At 37.5% G+C, this 14,271-nt stretch overlaps 7 protein-coding genes and 1 non-coding gene across 8 annotated transcripts; 5 read left to right on the top strand and 3 right to left on the bottom strand.

Annotated features, from left to right (window-relative positions):
- Positions 1–108: 108 nt before the first annotated feature.
- On the bottom strand, positions 109–3,321 carry SOCG_03830 (ATP-dependent RNA helicase Prp11; the record flags this gene model as incomplete). The annotated part of the gene is made up of 1 exon (XM_013163740.1): positions 109–3,321. One exon carries the CDS (start codon positions 3,319–3,321, stop codon positions 292–294), a length of 3,030 nt encoding a protein of 1,009 aa, XP_013019194.1. The 3' UTR covers positions 109–291.
- Positions 3,322–3,355: 34 nt separating this feature from the next.
- SOCG_03829 (DNA repair endonuclease XPF) lies at positions 3,356–6,684 on the top strand. Its single transcript, XM_013163739.1, has 8 exons — positions 3,356–3,968; positions 4,025–4,147; positions 4,192–4,955; positions 4,994–5,345; positions 5,381–5,708; positions 5,758–5,883; positions 5,926–6,186; positions 6,231–6,684. Exons 1-8 carry the CDS (start codon positions 3,700–3,702, stop codon positions 6,645–6,647), a joined length of 2,640 nt encoding a protein of 879 aa, XP_013019193.1. The 5' UTR covers positions 3,356–3,699; the 3' UTR covers positions 6,648–6,684.
- A 29-nt stretch (positions 6,685–6,713) lies between these two features.
- Positions 6,714–7,566, top strand: SOCG_03828 (kinetochore protein Mis18; the record flags this gene model as incomplete). The annotated part of the gene is made up of 6 exons (XM_013163738.1): positions 6,714–6,924; positions 6,965–7,025; positions 7,066–7,152; positions 7,197–7,232; positions 7,271–7,355; positions 7,405–7,566. Exons 1-6 carry the CDS (start codon positions 6,771–6,773, stop codon positions 7,564–7,566), a joined length of 585 nt encoding a protein of 194 aa, XP_013019192.1. The 5' UTR covers positions 6,714–6,770.
- A 363-nt stretch (positions 7,567–7,929) lies between these two features.
- SOCG_03827 (mannan endo-1,6-alpha-mannosidase) lies at positions 7,930–9,659 on the top strand (the record flags this gene model as incomplete). Its single annotated transcript, XM_013163737.1, has 4 exons — positions 7,930–8,142; positions 8,189–8,761; positions 8,802–9,111; positions 9,155–9,659. 4 exons carry the CDS (start codon positions 7,930–7,932, stop codon positions 9,385–9,387), a joined length of 1,329 nt encoding a protein of 442 aa, XP_013019191.1. The 3' UTR covers positions 9,388–9,659.
- Positions 9,596–11,244, top strand: SOCG_03826 (cytochrome b5 reductase). The gene is made up of 2 exons (XM_013163736.1): positions 9,596–9,858; positions 10,016–11,244. Exons 1-2 carry the CDS (start codon positions 9,797–9,799, stop codon positions 10,944–10,946), a joined length of 993 nt encoding a protein of 330 aa, XP_013019190.1. The 5' UTR covers positions 9,596–9,796; the 3' UTR covers positions 10,947–11,244.
- Positions 11,037–12,647, bottom strand: SOCG_03825 (protein kinase activator Mob2). Its single transcript, XM_013163735.1, has 3 exons — positions 12,353–12,647; positions 12,052–12,145; positions 11,037–11,990 (listed from the first exon to the last, which is right to left on the bottom strand). The coding sequence occupies exons 1-3, from the start codon at positions 12,621–12,623 to the stop codon at positions 11,618–11,620; spliced, it is 738 nt and encodes a 245-aa protein (XP_013019189.1). The 5' UTR covers positions 12,624–12,647; the 3' UTR covers positions 11,037–11,617.
- Positions 12,648–13,280: 633 nt separating this feature from the next.
- Positions 13,281–13,775, top strand: SOCG_03824 (60S ribosomal protein L36). The gene is made up of 2 exons (XM_013163734.1): positions 13,281–13,570; positions 13,624–13,775. Exons 1-2 carry the CDS (start codon positions 13,349–13,351, stop codon positions 13,699–13,701), a joined length of 300 nt encoding a protein of 99 aa, XP_013019188.1. The 5' UTR covers positions 13,281–13,348; the 3' UTR covers positions 13,702–13,775.
- A 194-nt stretch (positions 13,776–13,969) lies between these two features.
- On the bottom strand, positions 13,970–14,053 carry SOCG_16250. The gene has a single exon. It is a non-coding gene; the product is annotated as a tRNA-Tyr (tRNA).
- Between the last annotated feature and the right edge of the window lie 218 nt (positions 14,054–14,271).

The following is a 14,271-nucleotide window of genomic DNA, read 5'->3' as shown; positions in this document are numbered from 1 at the left end:
TTCTCTTTTACGAGTAGAATACTTGCAATCTCATATATATTTTTGCAAATACAAGCTCGTTACTGAAGAGAAATTCTCAATGCGCATACCATAATGAATAATGCATATCGAATTAATAAATTAACTTAGAAAACAATAGTGCTGAGTAATTATTAAGCTATTAAATCCCGTTATTAAAAATGAGTATATCTTAAAATTCCGTGTGAATGTGTGCTCAAGAACCTTCCCTTTTTATTTATACGAAATCAGAACACTACTACTACTACTATACAAAAAATAAATATAAGTAAATTACACAACCTTATAACGGCCGGTAGGAACTGCTCTGCTTGATCCTTCGAGACTGTGCTCTACACCCTCCAAAAGCAAGCGTTTAAGCTCAGTGACAGCTTGACTAACAACCAGTTCAGACGGTCCTTCAATCCAAAGATATAATTTCTCTTCGCCTGGTTCTGGGTTCTTTCCGGGAAGGTAAAAATTACCCCTCGTTGTTATACTCGTGCCAGTCAATTCTGTAACATGTACAATATTAGCGTTATTCGTAACTGCCCATCTTGCTTGTTGAGGATAGTCATTAATTTCCACCTTTGCTTTAAATTCGTCGGTATCACTTTTAATGATGGAAATTGGCTGTGACAACTTATTCGCTTGCGCACTTTGGCCACTCAATGCTCGAGCTGTTATACCGCCGATTGCTGCTCTAACTCTGTCAAGTGTGAAATCACCAGTAGACTTTTCAGGGGGTATATTCACCGAAGGAGTTTGAATATCTTCAGTTTGTTCTTCATCTTCTTCGTAATCTTCACCATAGGCTTTTCGTTGCATTTTACGCTCAGCATTTCTTGTTTCGTCCAGGCGGGACAAACCTTTACCTCCGTAGCCACCACCGGCAGCCTTTTCTTTACCGGCTTTAACTTTATCAAGAAATTGGTCTGCCAGCTTCCGCAACTCATCTGGAACATGTTGCTTACTTAAAGTCAGAGCTTTTGTTATATCAACAGCATACTTATCTTGCTCTGGAGTAATGAAGGTTACGGCAACACCAGTATGACCAGCACGACCTGTTCTACCGACCCGATGTACATAATCCTCCATATGATTAGGGCAGTCGTAATTTACAACAAGCTGCAATGATTTCACATCTAATCCACGAGCGGCTACACTAGTGGCTATTAAAACATCAAAAACACCAGCTTTGTAATCACTAATCGTAGAATCACGATCGTTTTGATCTTTACCGCCATGAATTGAACAGCTACTATAGCCACGTTTCATTAAGTCAGAGAATAAAGCATCTGCAGCTTCTTGTCTATCAACAAATACCAAGGTTCTCACATCAGCCTTCGTATTATATAGTTCACCAAGAAGTTCCAAAAGGCGCATAAACTTTGATCCTTCAGAGCGAATTTCAACTATCTGTTCAACCTCAGACGCAACAACGGATCTTCCTCCAACTGTAATTTCTATTGGCTTCTTCAATACTTTTCTGGCTAAAGCTTCCATGGCTCTTGGGAAGGTAGCGGAAAACAATACTGTTTGTCGACTTGGACGAACATTATTAATAATTCGCATTACCTGTGGCTCAAATCCGAGGTCAAACATACGATCCGCTTCGTCCAATACCAAATAAGTACAGCGATGTAAATTGCTCACTCGTCCCTGGTTGGCACTTAAAACATCAATCATTCTTCCAGGGGTGCACACAACAATCTCTGCTCCTCGTTTTAATTCTGCAATTTGATCTTTAATGGGTGCACCTCCATAAGCACAAACGGCTCTCAAATTCAACGCTTTTGCAAAAGGTTTACATTCTCGATGAATCTGAACAGCCAATTCACGTGTTGGAGTCATGAGGATGGCAATAGGACCTTCACCATTTCTCAAAGGTCTCTGATCACGGATATGTCGAAACATTGGAAGAAGGAAAGCAATGGTCTTGCCACTACCTGTCTTGGCTACTCCAATAACATCTCTTCCGGAAGAGATAGCTGGAATGGCCTGACATTGAATCGATGTTGGATTTCCATAACCTAAATTACGAATTACTTCCATGGTTTGAGCTGACAATCCACATTGACTCCAACTAGTGACAGGCTTAGGACAATCTACGCCGCGAACTTTGATGCCTTCCAAGGACGCACGTAGCTCGTCGACTTCTCTAGGAGTAAGGTGTTTCAGTTCTTCAGGTTCCACATAAAAGTCTTTTCGAAAATCTTCATAGTTCATTTTAGAATGGTCAACAGATATCACATCTTTCTTCTTAGAACGTTTAGCAGCAAGAGCCAGTAAGTTTTCCTCTTCTTCCAAAGTTTCTGATTGAGTTATACGATCTTCTTCGTTCGCATGAGAGTCAATTACTTCAGTATTCAACAAACCTGGTCGAACAGTGTCGACAGTCCCAACGAGGGATTCCATATAAGCGTCTAATGGGTCTACCCCATCTTCATCCATGGCATTCGCGTTCGAGTTATCCTGAACGCCTTCACGATCTTCTTTGTCCCAGAAGTCTTCGTAATCCTGTAAATTTAATCGTCGTGGAGCATCCTCGTCATCCATATGGACACGATTCATTCTTTTCACTTCTTTGTTGTTGTCGTTAAAGCGTCCTAATTCGAAACCTGAGATTCCTCCAGAAGGCATAGCATTCTTATCATCATGTATTAAATTTTTAGTGGGCTTAATATCAGTAGATGCATCTGCCTTACTAGCTGATTGTGCAGCTTTCGATTCCTTCCAAGCACGCACTTTTTCTAAGCGTGCTTGAATTTTGGGGTCAAGAGGCGGATTTGTAGGAGTAGTCTCATGTTTATCTTTAGGATTTCTAATTTCTTCGGTGTTATGTAGCCTAATTCCAGCATCAACATCACCTTTAGATCCTTCATTTAAGCTGGCTGAAGGAGGAGGCGGTGGGCGTTCTATTTTGGCTGGCTGGTCAAACCGAGATCTTCTTACAGGACGTGTCTGTTCTTTGTTTTCCTCAAAATTCCTTTCGTGGGCAATCCCAGAGCTTCGTCCACGAGAAGAATCTTCAGATATCAGAGGTGCATTGTACCGTGACGAAAGAGAGCTTCTATTAGGTGACAAAATGTCATGTTTTCTTTCATCAACATCATCGTACTTATATCGATCATGTTTCCAGCTATCCTCTCTGTGATTCCTACGTGAGCTGTGGGATCTGTAATAATCTGGTCTACTTTGGTGACTGTAAGAGGAATTTCGACGATCGTCGTAGCGATCGTAATATTTTGAACTTTTATAATTGTGTCGGTCTCTATGAGATGGTCGTCTTGGCGGCGACCGTGATCGAGTATCTCTTGACATTTTATACGTAGTGGTTCACTGCTAGTTTCGATGTTACAAAATCACTAGAGATGCCAGTAATAGCTCTCAATGTACTATATCAACTTTTTTTTTAGAAAAATATATGAATACAATCAATTTTATGGAATTGAATATCTCCTTATTCTATCTTGCGTTTTCAATTTGGGCATACTCATCAGGTTGCCATATTCACAGTAAAGCTTACCTATAACTAAAGCCAGTATTTACAAATAATTTTGGTTAAGAATTTAAGGAGAAGTTTCTCAAATAATTATATAACCAAATAAATTGCTCAAAATACAATTCTAAAGGGATTTATGATACATACCTAGAAGTACTTGCAATTAATTGCGTTTTAAAGGTTTACGGATTCTAAATATGGAAGTGCCTCTCCATTTAACACTTTCCTACCAACAAAAAATATTTAATGAGGTTATTAATGAAGACGGACTCTGTGTTATGGCACCCGGCCTTTCTTTACTCCAAATTGCAGCAAATGTTCTAGCTTATTTCGCCGTTCCAAGGTCTCTAGTTCTTCTTGTAGGAGCCAATTCTAATGACAATGAATTAGTACAGCGAGAGTTGGAAGAACACTTGGGGAAAGGGCTGCAAATAGTAAATACTGAAACCATGTCTGTAGACAAACGGTAAGTAAACAATCAAGTCGTTCGAGTTTTAATTTAGGCTAACTACTGAATCGTAGAGAAAAGGCATATCAGGAGGGAGGTATCTTTTCTGTCACCAACCGAATTTTGGTTATGGATTTATTAACTCAGATTATTCCCGCTGAAAGTATTACGGGCATCGTTTTACTGCATGCAGACAGGTATTAGTTATTTTGGATGCTATAACTAACAGATTGTTTTAAAGGATTGTGTCAACGGGAACAGAAGCTTTCATAATACGATTATATAGAGAGAAAAATAGGACTGGATTCATAAAAGCTTTCAGTGATGACCCGGAACGATTTTTGATGGGTGTTAATGCTCTCAGTAATGCTTTGAGATGCATGTTTCTTCGTCATGTCTTTATTTATCCTCGCTTCCATGTTGATGTAACTGAGTCATTAGAGAAAACACCAGCGGATGTCATCGAACTAAATGTCGACTTTACCGATTCACAAAAATCAATACAAACTTGCTTACTAGCTTGTATTGAAGCTACCGTTCGAGAATTACGGAGATATAATTCAGCTCACCTTGATATGGAAGAATGGAACGTTGACTCTGCTTTGCACCGAAGTTTCGATGTAACCATTCGTCGTCAACTTGACTCTGTTTGGCATCGCGTGAGTCCCAAAACAAAGCAATTGGTAGGCGACTTGTCGACGTTAAAATTCCTATTGAACGCCCTGATATCTTACGATTGTGTCAGCTTTCTAAAGATTTTGGATACTATCATTCTTTCTGTGCGGACTGGTGGTTACTCTGGTAATGCTCAACCTTCTCCGTGGCTCATGCTGGATTCTGCAAATTCAATGATTCGGATAGCTAGAGACCGTGTGTATCGTTCTCCCGCTGCATCCGCAGATGAATATTATCCTGTTTTAGAAGAACAACCAAAATGGTCTGTCTTGCGGGATATTTTACAAGAAATAAGCCATGAGAACGTACTCAATGAAAGTAATGACCCCGGTATGTTATCGAGATTAAGGTCTTTTGTTAACATTTAGATTCCTCAACGAATTCAATTTTAATAATGTGCTCGGAAGAACGTATTTGCTTACAATTACGAGACTATTTAAGTACTATACACTATGATAATAAAGAGTCCTTCAAGATGATGAACAATCGACTGATGGACTATTTCCATTGGCGTGAACAATACAGAAATATGAGCAGATCTATAAGCAAAATAGAAAAAACATCTAAAGAAAAGCAAAATGCACCTGATGTTAGCAGGAGGGCTGCACCCGCATCTAAACGACGAAGAGTAAGAGGAGGAGGCACAGCTACATCTCGATCAACACCAGAAAGCAATACTACTTCAGAAAATTTTTCGAATGATATAAGGCTGGAACAACTGTAAGTACGTCTCCCAATATCTTATTAACATATAGTTTACTTTCACAAATATCGAAGTCAACCTATACACAAGAAGAAAATGAGTCCTTTGAGGTTCTAAGCGATAATAATTCAATTTATATACATACTTACGACTATGAACTGGATACCCTTCTCCTGAATACTTTGCGTCCACGATTCATTATAATGTTCGATTCCGATCCCGACTTTATTAGAAGAATCGAGGTATATAAAGCTACCAACCCACAAAGGGCAACACGGGTTTACTTCGTTTATTATGGAGGGTCTGTCGAAGAACAAAAGTATCTATATACCGTAAGGAGAGAAAAAGATTCCTTCTCCAAATTGATTCGAGAGCGATCAGTAAGTAAAAAGAAATTTGAGAAAATCATTATATTAATATTTTTTTAAGAATATGGCTATTGTTCTTACTGGAGAGAATGAACGTTTTGAAGGCCAAGAAACGAAGTTCTTGAGAAATGTTAATACACGAATAGCTGGTGGAGGCCGTGTATCAGTCACAAGTGAAAAACCAAGGGTATAGTGATTTTATTTCTACTGTTTTTACTAATAAATATAGATCGTAGTCGATCTTCGAGAATTTCGAAGTTCCTTACCATCTATATTGCACGGAAACAACTTCTCTGTTATTCCCTGTCAGTTAGTGGTCGGTGATTATGTGCTCTCTCCAAATATTTGTGTTGAAAGAAAGTCTATCCGTGATTTAATACAATCACTGAGTAGTGGTAGACTTTATTCTCAATGTGAAGCTATGTTGGAGCACTATGAAATACCCGTGTTGTTAATTGAATTTGAACAAAATCAGACTTTTACTTCTCCGGTATGTAACATAAAGTTATTAAATAATGCTAACTAATATTATAGCCATTTTCCGATCTTTCGACTGAAATTGGAAAATCAGATGTACAATCCAAATTGGTGCTCTTAACACTTGCGTTTCCTAAACTACGAATTCTTTGGTCTTCTAGTGCTTACGCTACGTCTCTGATGTTTCAAGACTTAAAGGTGTTAGAAAAAGAACCAGACCCAGCCGTCGCAGCATCTATCGGTTTGGAAGCAGGTCAAGACTCCACTAACACTTACAATCAAGCGCCCGTTGACTTATTAATGGGACTTCCTTATATATCTATGAAAAATTATAAAAATGTTGTTTATAGCGACCTTAAGAATATACAAGAAGCATGCGAAGCAGACGAACGTAAATGGTCTGAATTAATCGGACCTGAATCAGGACGCTCATTGTATACCTTTTTTCGAAAGGAGTTAAAAGATAATGAATAGAATTTTTTTGTTTTAATAAAATATATTATACGGGTAAATTGGATTCTGTTCTGAGTATTAGTCGAATAGTATGTAGCTAACGCGTACACCAAGAACTCTCTTGATATATGCCCAATATAGACAATGTCAGAAGGGGAAGCAAATGCCGTAGAAAGTGCCGACAATGATTTTGAATCTCCGCCGACGGTGTTTCAATGTAAAAACTGTCTTCAAATTGTTGGCGATTCCAATGCATGGGTAATATCGCATCGTGAAATGGGTAGTTTCACATTGAGTGGTATGGTTTTGGAGTATACTGGTTTTGACAAATTTTATAGATTTAGCGGAAAATACTTTTGATATAGAAGAACTTTTACGAACTTCAGATGATGGACTTTGGTAGGTTCAGGATATTGTTTACTTCTTGCTAATGGTCAAGTGTATATTCTCTAATAAAGTGTACAAAGTGTAATACAAGTATAGGTTGTGTTTTTCGTTCCACTCCTAGGTACTTGGATGATATAAGGTACAGAGAGTCATTTCTTGTTTGATCGAGTTTTAACCGTGTAGAGATATGTATACGCTCACAATGGACAAGATTTCAGCGTAAGTCTACTAACAAGGCGTTCATTAACTTTATCAAGCTACGAAATAGGTGCTAAGACCGTAAATCCCGAAGGATTAACACGATACCAGGTAGATTTAGAGATTAAAGAAGATATATTAAAGGTAGGAGATATATATATTTTTATTATTTGCTAACTGAGATCGCTTATAGTTGAAATCTTTTTGTCTATCTTTGTATGAGAAATGTCAATCTCATTCAGAGTCGATTGAATCTGTTCTGAATACTATAAGTCGGTTGCCGTCGGAATTGAAGGAAGATCGTATTCTTTCACCTAAGCAAACAAAAAAAGGGATTAAAAGGACTAGAAAATAGTTTGCTTACCGACTAAGATTATCGTAAGGTAAGCCTCGGACATTCGTACATTATCGATTTTATTATTCATTATGTTGTCTATAAGGAGAATTTGTAATATCTATTTTTCACTCAAATTGTTTGCGAGTTCTAAAGCGTAGCAGGTTATGCTTGTCTGGTGTATGCTATAATTGCTTCGATTCGCTTAGCAAACCTATTGGTATAACTGCAAAGAAAAGCTTAACCTTATAAGGTATAATATGTTTGGGATTTATCCTTCTGTTAAGTGTGACACTCAATTGAGTCATCCTTGTATCATCTTAAACAAATTTTGACTCATGTTTAAAGCTCTCAACAAGCCCTTCTTTTTTTTAGAGATTAAAAATGTTTAGTTTATCTCCAATTTTACTCTCTTTGACTACATTTCTTTGTATTAAAGGATTCGAAATAGACCCCCATGATGCCTCTTCTGTTGATGAAGCTACGGGTTTGGTCGCGGACGGAATGCTAGATTACTATGCTGGATATGAGAAAGGCGGAACAACAGGAATGTTTCTACCTCCTGCGTACTGGTGGGAGGCAGGAGCTGCTTGGAATGTACGAGTCGAAAGGTGCTAGTTGTACTTGAATCTAACCGTTCTAGGGTCTTTTAAATACTTACTTAGCTACAGGAAATTCTACTTACAATAATCTCGTAAAAACAAGCTTGTCATATCAGGCGGGTGAAAATTCAGATTATATGCCTTCTAACTACTCTACCTCGGAAGGCAATGATGACCAGGCTTTTTGGGGTCTCGCTGCGATTTCAGCTGCAGAATCAAATTTTACCAACCCAAAAGCTAATGAGCCACAATGGTTAGAATTGGCTCAATCAGTATTTAACCAGCAAGTTACTCGCTGGGACAATAGTCACTGTAATGGTGGAATTAGATGGCAAATAACCCAATTCAATTCTGGATTCAACTATAAGAATTCTGTTACAAATGGTGCATTCTTTCAACTTGCAGCAAGGTTGGCACGTTTCACCGGAAATGACACTTATACTCAGTGGGCCGAAAAGGCGTACGACTGGAGTGTTAATGTAGGATTTATTCGGGACGATTATTCCGTATATGATGGAAGTTTAATTAAGGATAACTGTTCGGCCCTTGAAACGACAGAATGGTCTTACAATAGTGGTTTATATATGGCGGGAACGGCGTTTCTGTATAATTATGTACGATGCTTTTTTCTGTTTACTTCTAACGCAAATTTAGACAGGGTCTTCAGTATGGAAAACCCGGACAGAAGGGTTTGTGAACAAATCAATTGATTTGTTTTTTCGTAATGATGTGCTCTATGAGCCAGCTTGTGAGCTTAGTGGCTCCTGCAATTATGACCAAACGTCTTTCAAAGGATTTTTAGCACGATTTATGGTGTATACCGCGCATATGGCACCATTTACTCTTTCTAAAATTGAGACATGTCTAAGCAAAACAGCCATTGCTGCAGCAGGAGCTTGCTGCGGAGGAAGTGATGGTGTTACATGTGGTTTCCAATGGTGGTGGATGAATAATACGTGGGATGGTAAGTTCACTGCATTTCTCGAATAAATGTTAATCTTCCATAGGGCTTTATGGTTTGGGAGAGCAATTGTCCGCGTTGGAGGCAATACAGGGTCCATTATTACTTCAAAACCTCAGAATTTATAATAGTCAAGATGGCGGATCTTCAACAGGAGATCCTATGGCTGGATTATATACGCCAACGGTATCGTTTGCTATAACAGAATTGTCAATCAAAAAGCAACATTATATCCTGTTGAGTATAAGTCTTGGGCTTTTACTGCTTGTGCTAACTTAGACGGTATTTTTCTTTTATTAAAGTAGAGGTCGGATCTTTTTTTTATATCTTTGTCTCTGAAGGTCTTTGGAAAGTTTTTAAGGCCTCATTAGTAGTTTACCACCATTAATACTTTTTCGTTTGCAACGATTTAATGCAACTCACTCGCAATTGACGATCTTTTGGGAATCTAGGAAAATTACATTCGACGTTCATACGAACCATTAATGTCATTACAACTTATACAATTTGTCTTGTTTTATAAGCTACTTTCTTTTGTCTCGTTTCACAGAATAATATGGAATTTTTTAACCTAAGAGAATTTTTTCTGTTTGCACAAAAATAGTAATAAACAACTGTAAATAGCTTCTAAAGAAAAAATAATTAATTTAAAGGCACTGAGTGTGTATTCAATTAAGATCATCAGATTATGCTTATTTACTTAAGACAATTAGGAAAATATGAACTTGCTCAGTACCAATTGCTCATAAGGTAAGTAGGCATTTCAGATTAAAGAGACGAACGACCATCGATTACTATTTATTTTTGTAAAAAATTTATTTTTATTTGTTTGAAACGCTTCTAAAGCTGATGGAACAACGTCTGGTCTGTTTTGTTAGACTGGATTACTAACTAACGCGTGATATAGATTGCTATATCTTAAAACAGGAGAAATGTCGAAGGAATCGCTTCTAAGCACTCCTTTGCACGGAGTATATATCCCTGCGTTTTTAATCGTCTTTGGAACATTTGTTGTGAAACGCGAATGGATAGGTTATTCAGTCATACTGGCCTTTGTCTTGGGTTTTCATAAGTTTTGGCGTGGTCGTGTACGAAGAGTTTTGAATAGTAAAATTCAATACTTTGAATTGAGTGATAAAGCCGTTTTAAACCATAATACTGCAATCTATCGCTTTCGACTTCCCCGTTCTAACGATGTCCTCGGTTTACCAGTTGGACAGCACTTAACTGTTGTCGTTGAGGTTGATGGAAAGCAGCATTCTCGATCTTATACCCCTTTATCTTCAGATGCTGATAAAGGTTACTTTGACTTGCTTGTAAAGGCATACCCCAATGGTATAGTCAGTAAGAAGATTTCAGAGTTGAAGATAGGTGATAAAATTGGCGTACGAGGACCTAAGGGAAATTGGAAGCATCAAGTCGGTCTTGCTCGCCATTTTGGTATGATTGCTGGAGGTACTGGTATCACTCCTATGTTGCAGATTATCCGCGCCGTTCTTTCCAACCCCGAAGATCCTACTCAAATTACTCTTTTATATGCAAATGTCTCCGAAAAGGATATAATCCTTCGCGAAGAAATTGAAGCTTTAGCTCAGAAGGATCCCCGATTTACGGTAGAGCATGTTCTTAATAATCCACCAGAAAACTGGACTGGAGCCGTGGGTTACGTTACTGAAGAGTTGATCAAGCATCACTTTCCCGCTCCTTCTGCTGACTCAAAAGTTCTCATTTGCGGACCAACACCTATGGTTAATGCTGTTCGCCAAGCTACCGTTTCATTAGGATACGAAAAGGCTCGTGCAATCTCCAAAATTGAAGATCAAGTCTACGTCTTTTAATAGCGTTTTTCTTTTACTTGTCCATAGAATTACTGTCTTTGCGTGCTATCGCTACCTTTTTACGATCTCAAGTCGATAGTAAAAATCTGCATTTAGATGAAGATTTTATCTTTCCTGAACTAAATATCGCAAAAACACGCCAAACTTGCATATTGATTATAAATACAACCTTCGTGGCCTTCATTCTAAAACGAGAGCATTAATAGAATTTCGTAATCAAGCAAATGAAGGTGTTCCTAAAATCGTAAATCTAAGCACTCTAAGATATCTAAAGTAGAAATAGTTTCTAATGCAAACGTATTTATGAAAGTAAAATACGGGAGTCCACACTCAATTCTCATCCAACGATATAGAATTACTACCTTTTTAGACTAGAGCTTAATAGACCAATAAAGACTACAATGCGGATACCAGACAATTGGTGAAAAAAAATAAAAAAAAAGGAAAAAAAAGAGACGCCCAGAAGTGAGTAGTAAAAATAAATGAGGAAACCAAATTTTTTTCAAAAATACTTAAAAACTGTGTTATTAGAAATGGACATGATGCAAAACAAAAATAAGTCTTTTCTGTAAGAAACTGAATACAAAGGATTAATTAAAATGATAAAAACAACACAAACCAGATAGTATGAAATCATAAGAGTTGAAAAGAAAGAGAGGAACAAGAAGGTATTAGATATTGCCCTGTTCTTCCAAAACCGAAATTAGATCTTTCAGCGGAAATGTGTCACGGGGATCTAAAAGATGAAACTCTTTCGCAAAGGCAATGAAATGAGCAAAAAAGGAATTCCAATGGGCTTCTAAAGATAAATGAAGGATTCCGGCATAATGAGCATAGTAGATGTGAGCAAACACTCGAAACATTTGTTTGTAAATAGATCGAACAATTGCATGAAAATTAGTAGGAAAAGGAAAGCCAGCTTTTGTTGGGAAAACATTTTGGTCTTGAAGGCGATTTTCGATCCAAGCCAAGACATACTCTATATACTGGGGAGCCGGCAAAGAAAGAGGTTTTCGATTGTTATCCAACCATTTGTAGTCAAAGCTAAATAAAGACAGATTAGTTATATAATTATTCGTTGACTCAATCATAAAAGCACACATACTGAGTACCAGCCTGCATAATGGGGCATGTGTCTACTGTACAGAACGAAGTAAAGACATCATAAAAATGATTCAAATAAGTAAATAGCTCATAAACTAAAACGGAAATGTTAATACTGAAATGACATAGAAAGCAATAAATATACTGTTGAAGACACTAAAAAGGATATCTAGCGCTGAATAGATGTCATACTGTTTCTTTTTTCTTTAAAAAGAAACAAGAAATAAGAAATCATGAATGAGAATATGACATGTCACGCAAGCCCATTTGAAAATAATGGTTGTCTATGCAGTTGTACTTACCATTTAAAGCAAGCCATTCATCCAAATCCACATATTTCGGAAGAGATACGATTGTGAGAAAATTTCCTTTTACAAGGTGATTTCGAACAAATGGTTGAAGCAAGTAAAGAGGAGTTTGATTCGAGCTAGGAGAGTTTGTTCTCGACAATTGAGCAGCAGAGCTCTTCTTGAATGGCGATCCCGACGATGAGTTTCCTGAGTTGTAATTATTCTGATGCTTTTTCGACCGATTACTGCGAGTAATTCCTCTTAAAGAATTCAGCAAAAACATGGGAAAAGTGAAGTTGAATTGAGTAACCTCTGAAAGTAAATACCACCCAGATAGTGCGATGCAAAGAGAATCGACACGTACGATAACCTACTTAACGAACGCTCTATGTACTTGAGAACATGTAATTCATTTAACTATAAATTCCTTTTCTTCTGTTTTTTCTTCTCTCTTGTTTTTTTTTTTTTCGCTTGTGGATGATTCCCTTTGGTAAGACCTTCCAATGATTAATTTGACTTGGCGGCGTTTTCATGAATTTACATGGCTTTAAAGACAGATTTCGCCGAGAACACACGATTAAGGAGATTTATTTTCTTCTGAAAAGAAGTCTTATACAATTATGATTCTCGCAACAATAACGCCAACCTTCAATGGGAAGAAAGTTGTTTACTACTGCAGAGCTCGCTAGATTGTGTTAAATGAAATATTGTATACGACTAATACAAAAAAAGTATTATGGGATAAAACCTAGAATAACTCTAAATTGAAATCTCATCTGAGTGGTTGTAAAGCCAATCAGGAAAAGAAATCTCCCTTGATTTTGTTTTTTATGATCAAATCAGCTTGGTTGTTTTTTACTGCACACACCGTTTCCTTCGTTAATTCGAATACGGAATCTAACATGCCTTGTCAATAGGGTAGGGTTATAGCATATGTGACTGCATTTTCGGGCGCACAACTGTAGGGAAAAAGAACGACCGAAGATTTTGCTCTTCAACCAAAACGAAATGGCACCTGGACTTGTCGTTGGATTAAACAAGGGAAAGGCTTTGACCAAGCGTCAATTGCCTGAGCGTCCTTCTCGTCGTAAAGGACAACAATCTAAGCGTACTACTTTTGTTCGCTCTATTGTCCGTGAGGTCGCTGGTTTCGCTCCTTATGAGCGCCGTGTTATGGAATTGATCCGTAACTCTCAAGACAAGCGTGCCCGTAAGCTCGCCAAGAAGAGAGTATGTTGCTTGTTTTGTTTTATTCGTTCATTAAATATGCTAACCATTTTTAGCTTGGTACCCTCAAGCGTGCTAAGGGTAAAATTGAAGAGCTCACCGGTGTCATTCAAAGCTCTCGTTTGGCTCATTAAAAGCAATGTTATGTGTTGTAATAATCAAAAAGCATTACAATTTACGGTTTTGTTGAAAAAGATTTTTGCGGTGTAAGAAGTAGATCATCTTGTTTGTAGTATCATATGCTCATGTAGTTGAGTTCTTGTAGAAAATTTCGTGTAGTAGAGCGATACTTTAGGGAGTCGATATCAAACTATATTATGTGTTTTTTTTTTGTGATTAAAGATTAAAGCAGAAAAAGATTCTAGCGTTGTTTGAAACAAAAGAACTAAAAACCAAAAAAAATCTCTCGAGCCAGATTCGAACTAGCGACCAACCGGTATCTTGAACATTACAGCCGGGTGTGATAACCAACTACACCATCGAGAGAACTGTTGATAAGCTGCATGAATTAATTATATTTAGAGTCTTTAGATTATTAAAACAGTAAAGTAGGGTAGAAATGGGTTATTGTTGCTTCCTACATCAATCATTCTAATGATATTTAAATAAATGAATTAATTTTTGTTCACACTTTTTTATTTTGGTGACCAATTTTGACTCCTGCTTGAGCTTCATAAGGAGTATGATTTGTTTACATACGTGAA

The sequence above is a fragment of the Schizosaccharomyces octosporus genome (assembly GCF_000150505.1).
Source record: "Schizosaccharomyces octosporus yFS286 unplaced genomic scaffold supercont6.2, whole genome shotgun sequence".
Taxonomy (NCBI): Eukaryota; Fungi; Ascomycota; class Schizosaccharomycetes; order Schizosaccharomycetales; family Schizosaccharomycetaceae; genus Schizosaccharomyces; species Schizosaccharomyces octosporus.
Note: the sequence above shows the minus strand (reverse complement) of the source record. Positions and strands in the feature narration are given on the sequence as shown.

Excerpts from the sequence above, each read along its gene's own strand:
- SOCG_03829 (XM_013163739.1), top strand. The coding sequence starts at position 3,700 with ATGGAAGTGCCTCTCCATTTAACACTTTCCTACCAACAAAAAATATTT. Across the intron at positions 3,969-4,024 it reads ACCATGTCTGTAGACAAACG|AGAAAAGGCATATCAGGAGG; the intron begins GTAAGTAAACAA and ends ACTGAATCGTAG. Across the intron at positions 4,148-4,191 it reads GTTTTACTGCATGCAGACAG|GATTGTGTCAACGGGAACAG; the intron begins GTATTAGTTATT and ends ATTGTTTTAAAG.
- SOCG_03826 (XM_013163736.1), top strand. The coding sequence starts at position 9,797 with ATGCTTATTTACTTAAGACAATTAGGAAAATATGAACTTGCTCAGTAC. Across the intron at positions 9,859-10,015 it reads CAGTACCAATTGCTCATAAG|ATTGCTATATCTTAAAACAG; the intron begins GTAAGTAGGCAT and ends CGCGTGATATAG.
- SOCG_03825 (XM_013163735.1), bottom strand. The coding sequence starts at position 12,623 with ATGTTTTTGCTGAATTCTTTAAGAGGAATTACTCGCAGTAATCGGTCG. Across the intron at positions 12,146-12,352 it reads TGAATGGCTTGCTTTAAATG|TTTATGAGCTATTTACTTAT; the intron begins GTAAGTACAACT and ends TTTCCGTTTTAG. Across the intron at positions 11,991-12,051 it reads ATTATGCAGGCTGGTACTCA|CTTTGACTACAAATGGTTGG; the intron begins GTATGTGTGCTT and ends GTCTTTATTTAG.
- SOCG_03824 (XM_013163734.1), top strand. The coding sequence starts at position 13,349 with ATGGCACCTGGACTTGTCGTTGGATTAAACAAGGGAAAGGCTTTGACC. Across the intron at positions 13,571-13,623 it reads GTAAGCTCGCCAAGAAGAGA|CTTGGTACCCTCAAGCGTGC; the intron begins GTATGTTGCTTG and ends AACCATTTTTAG.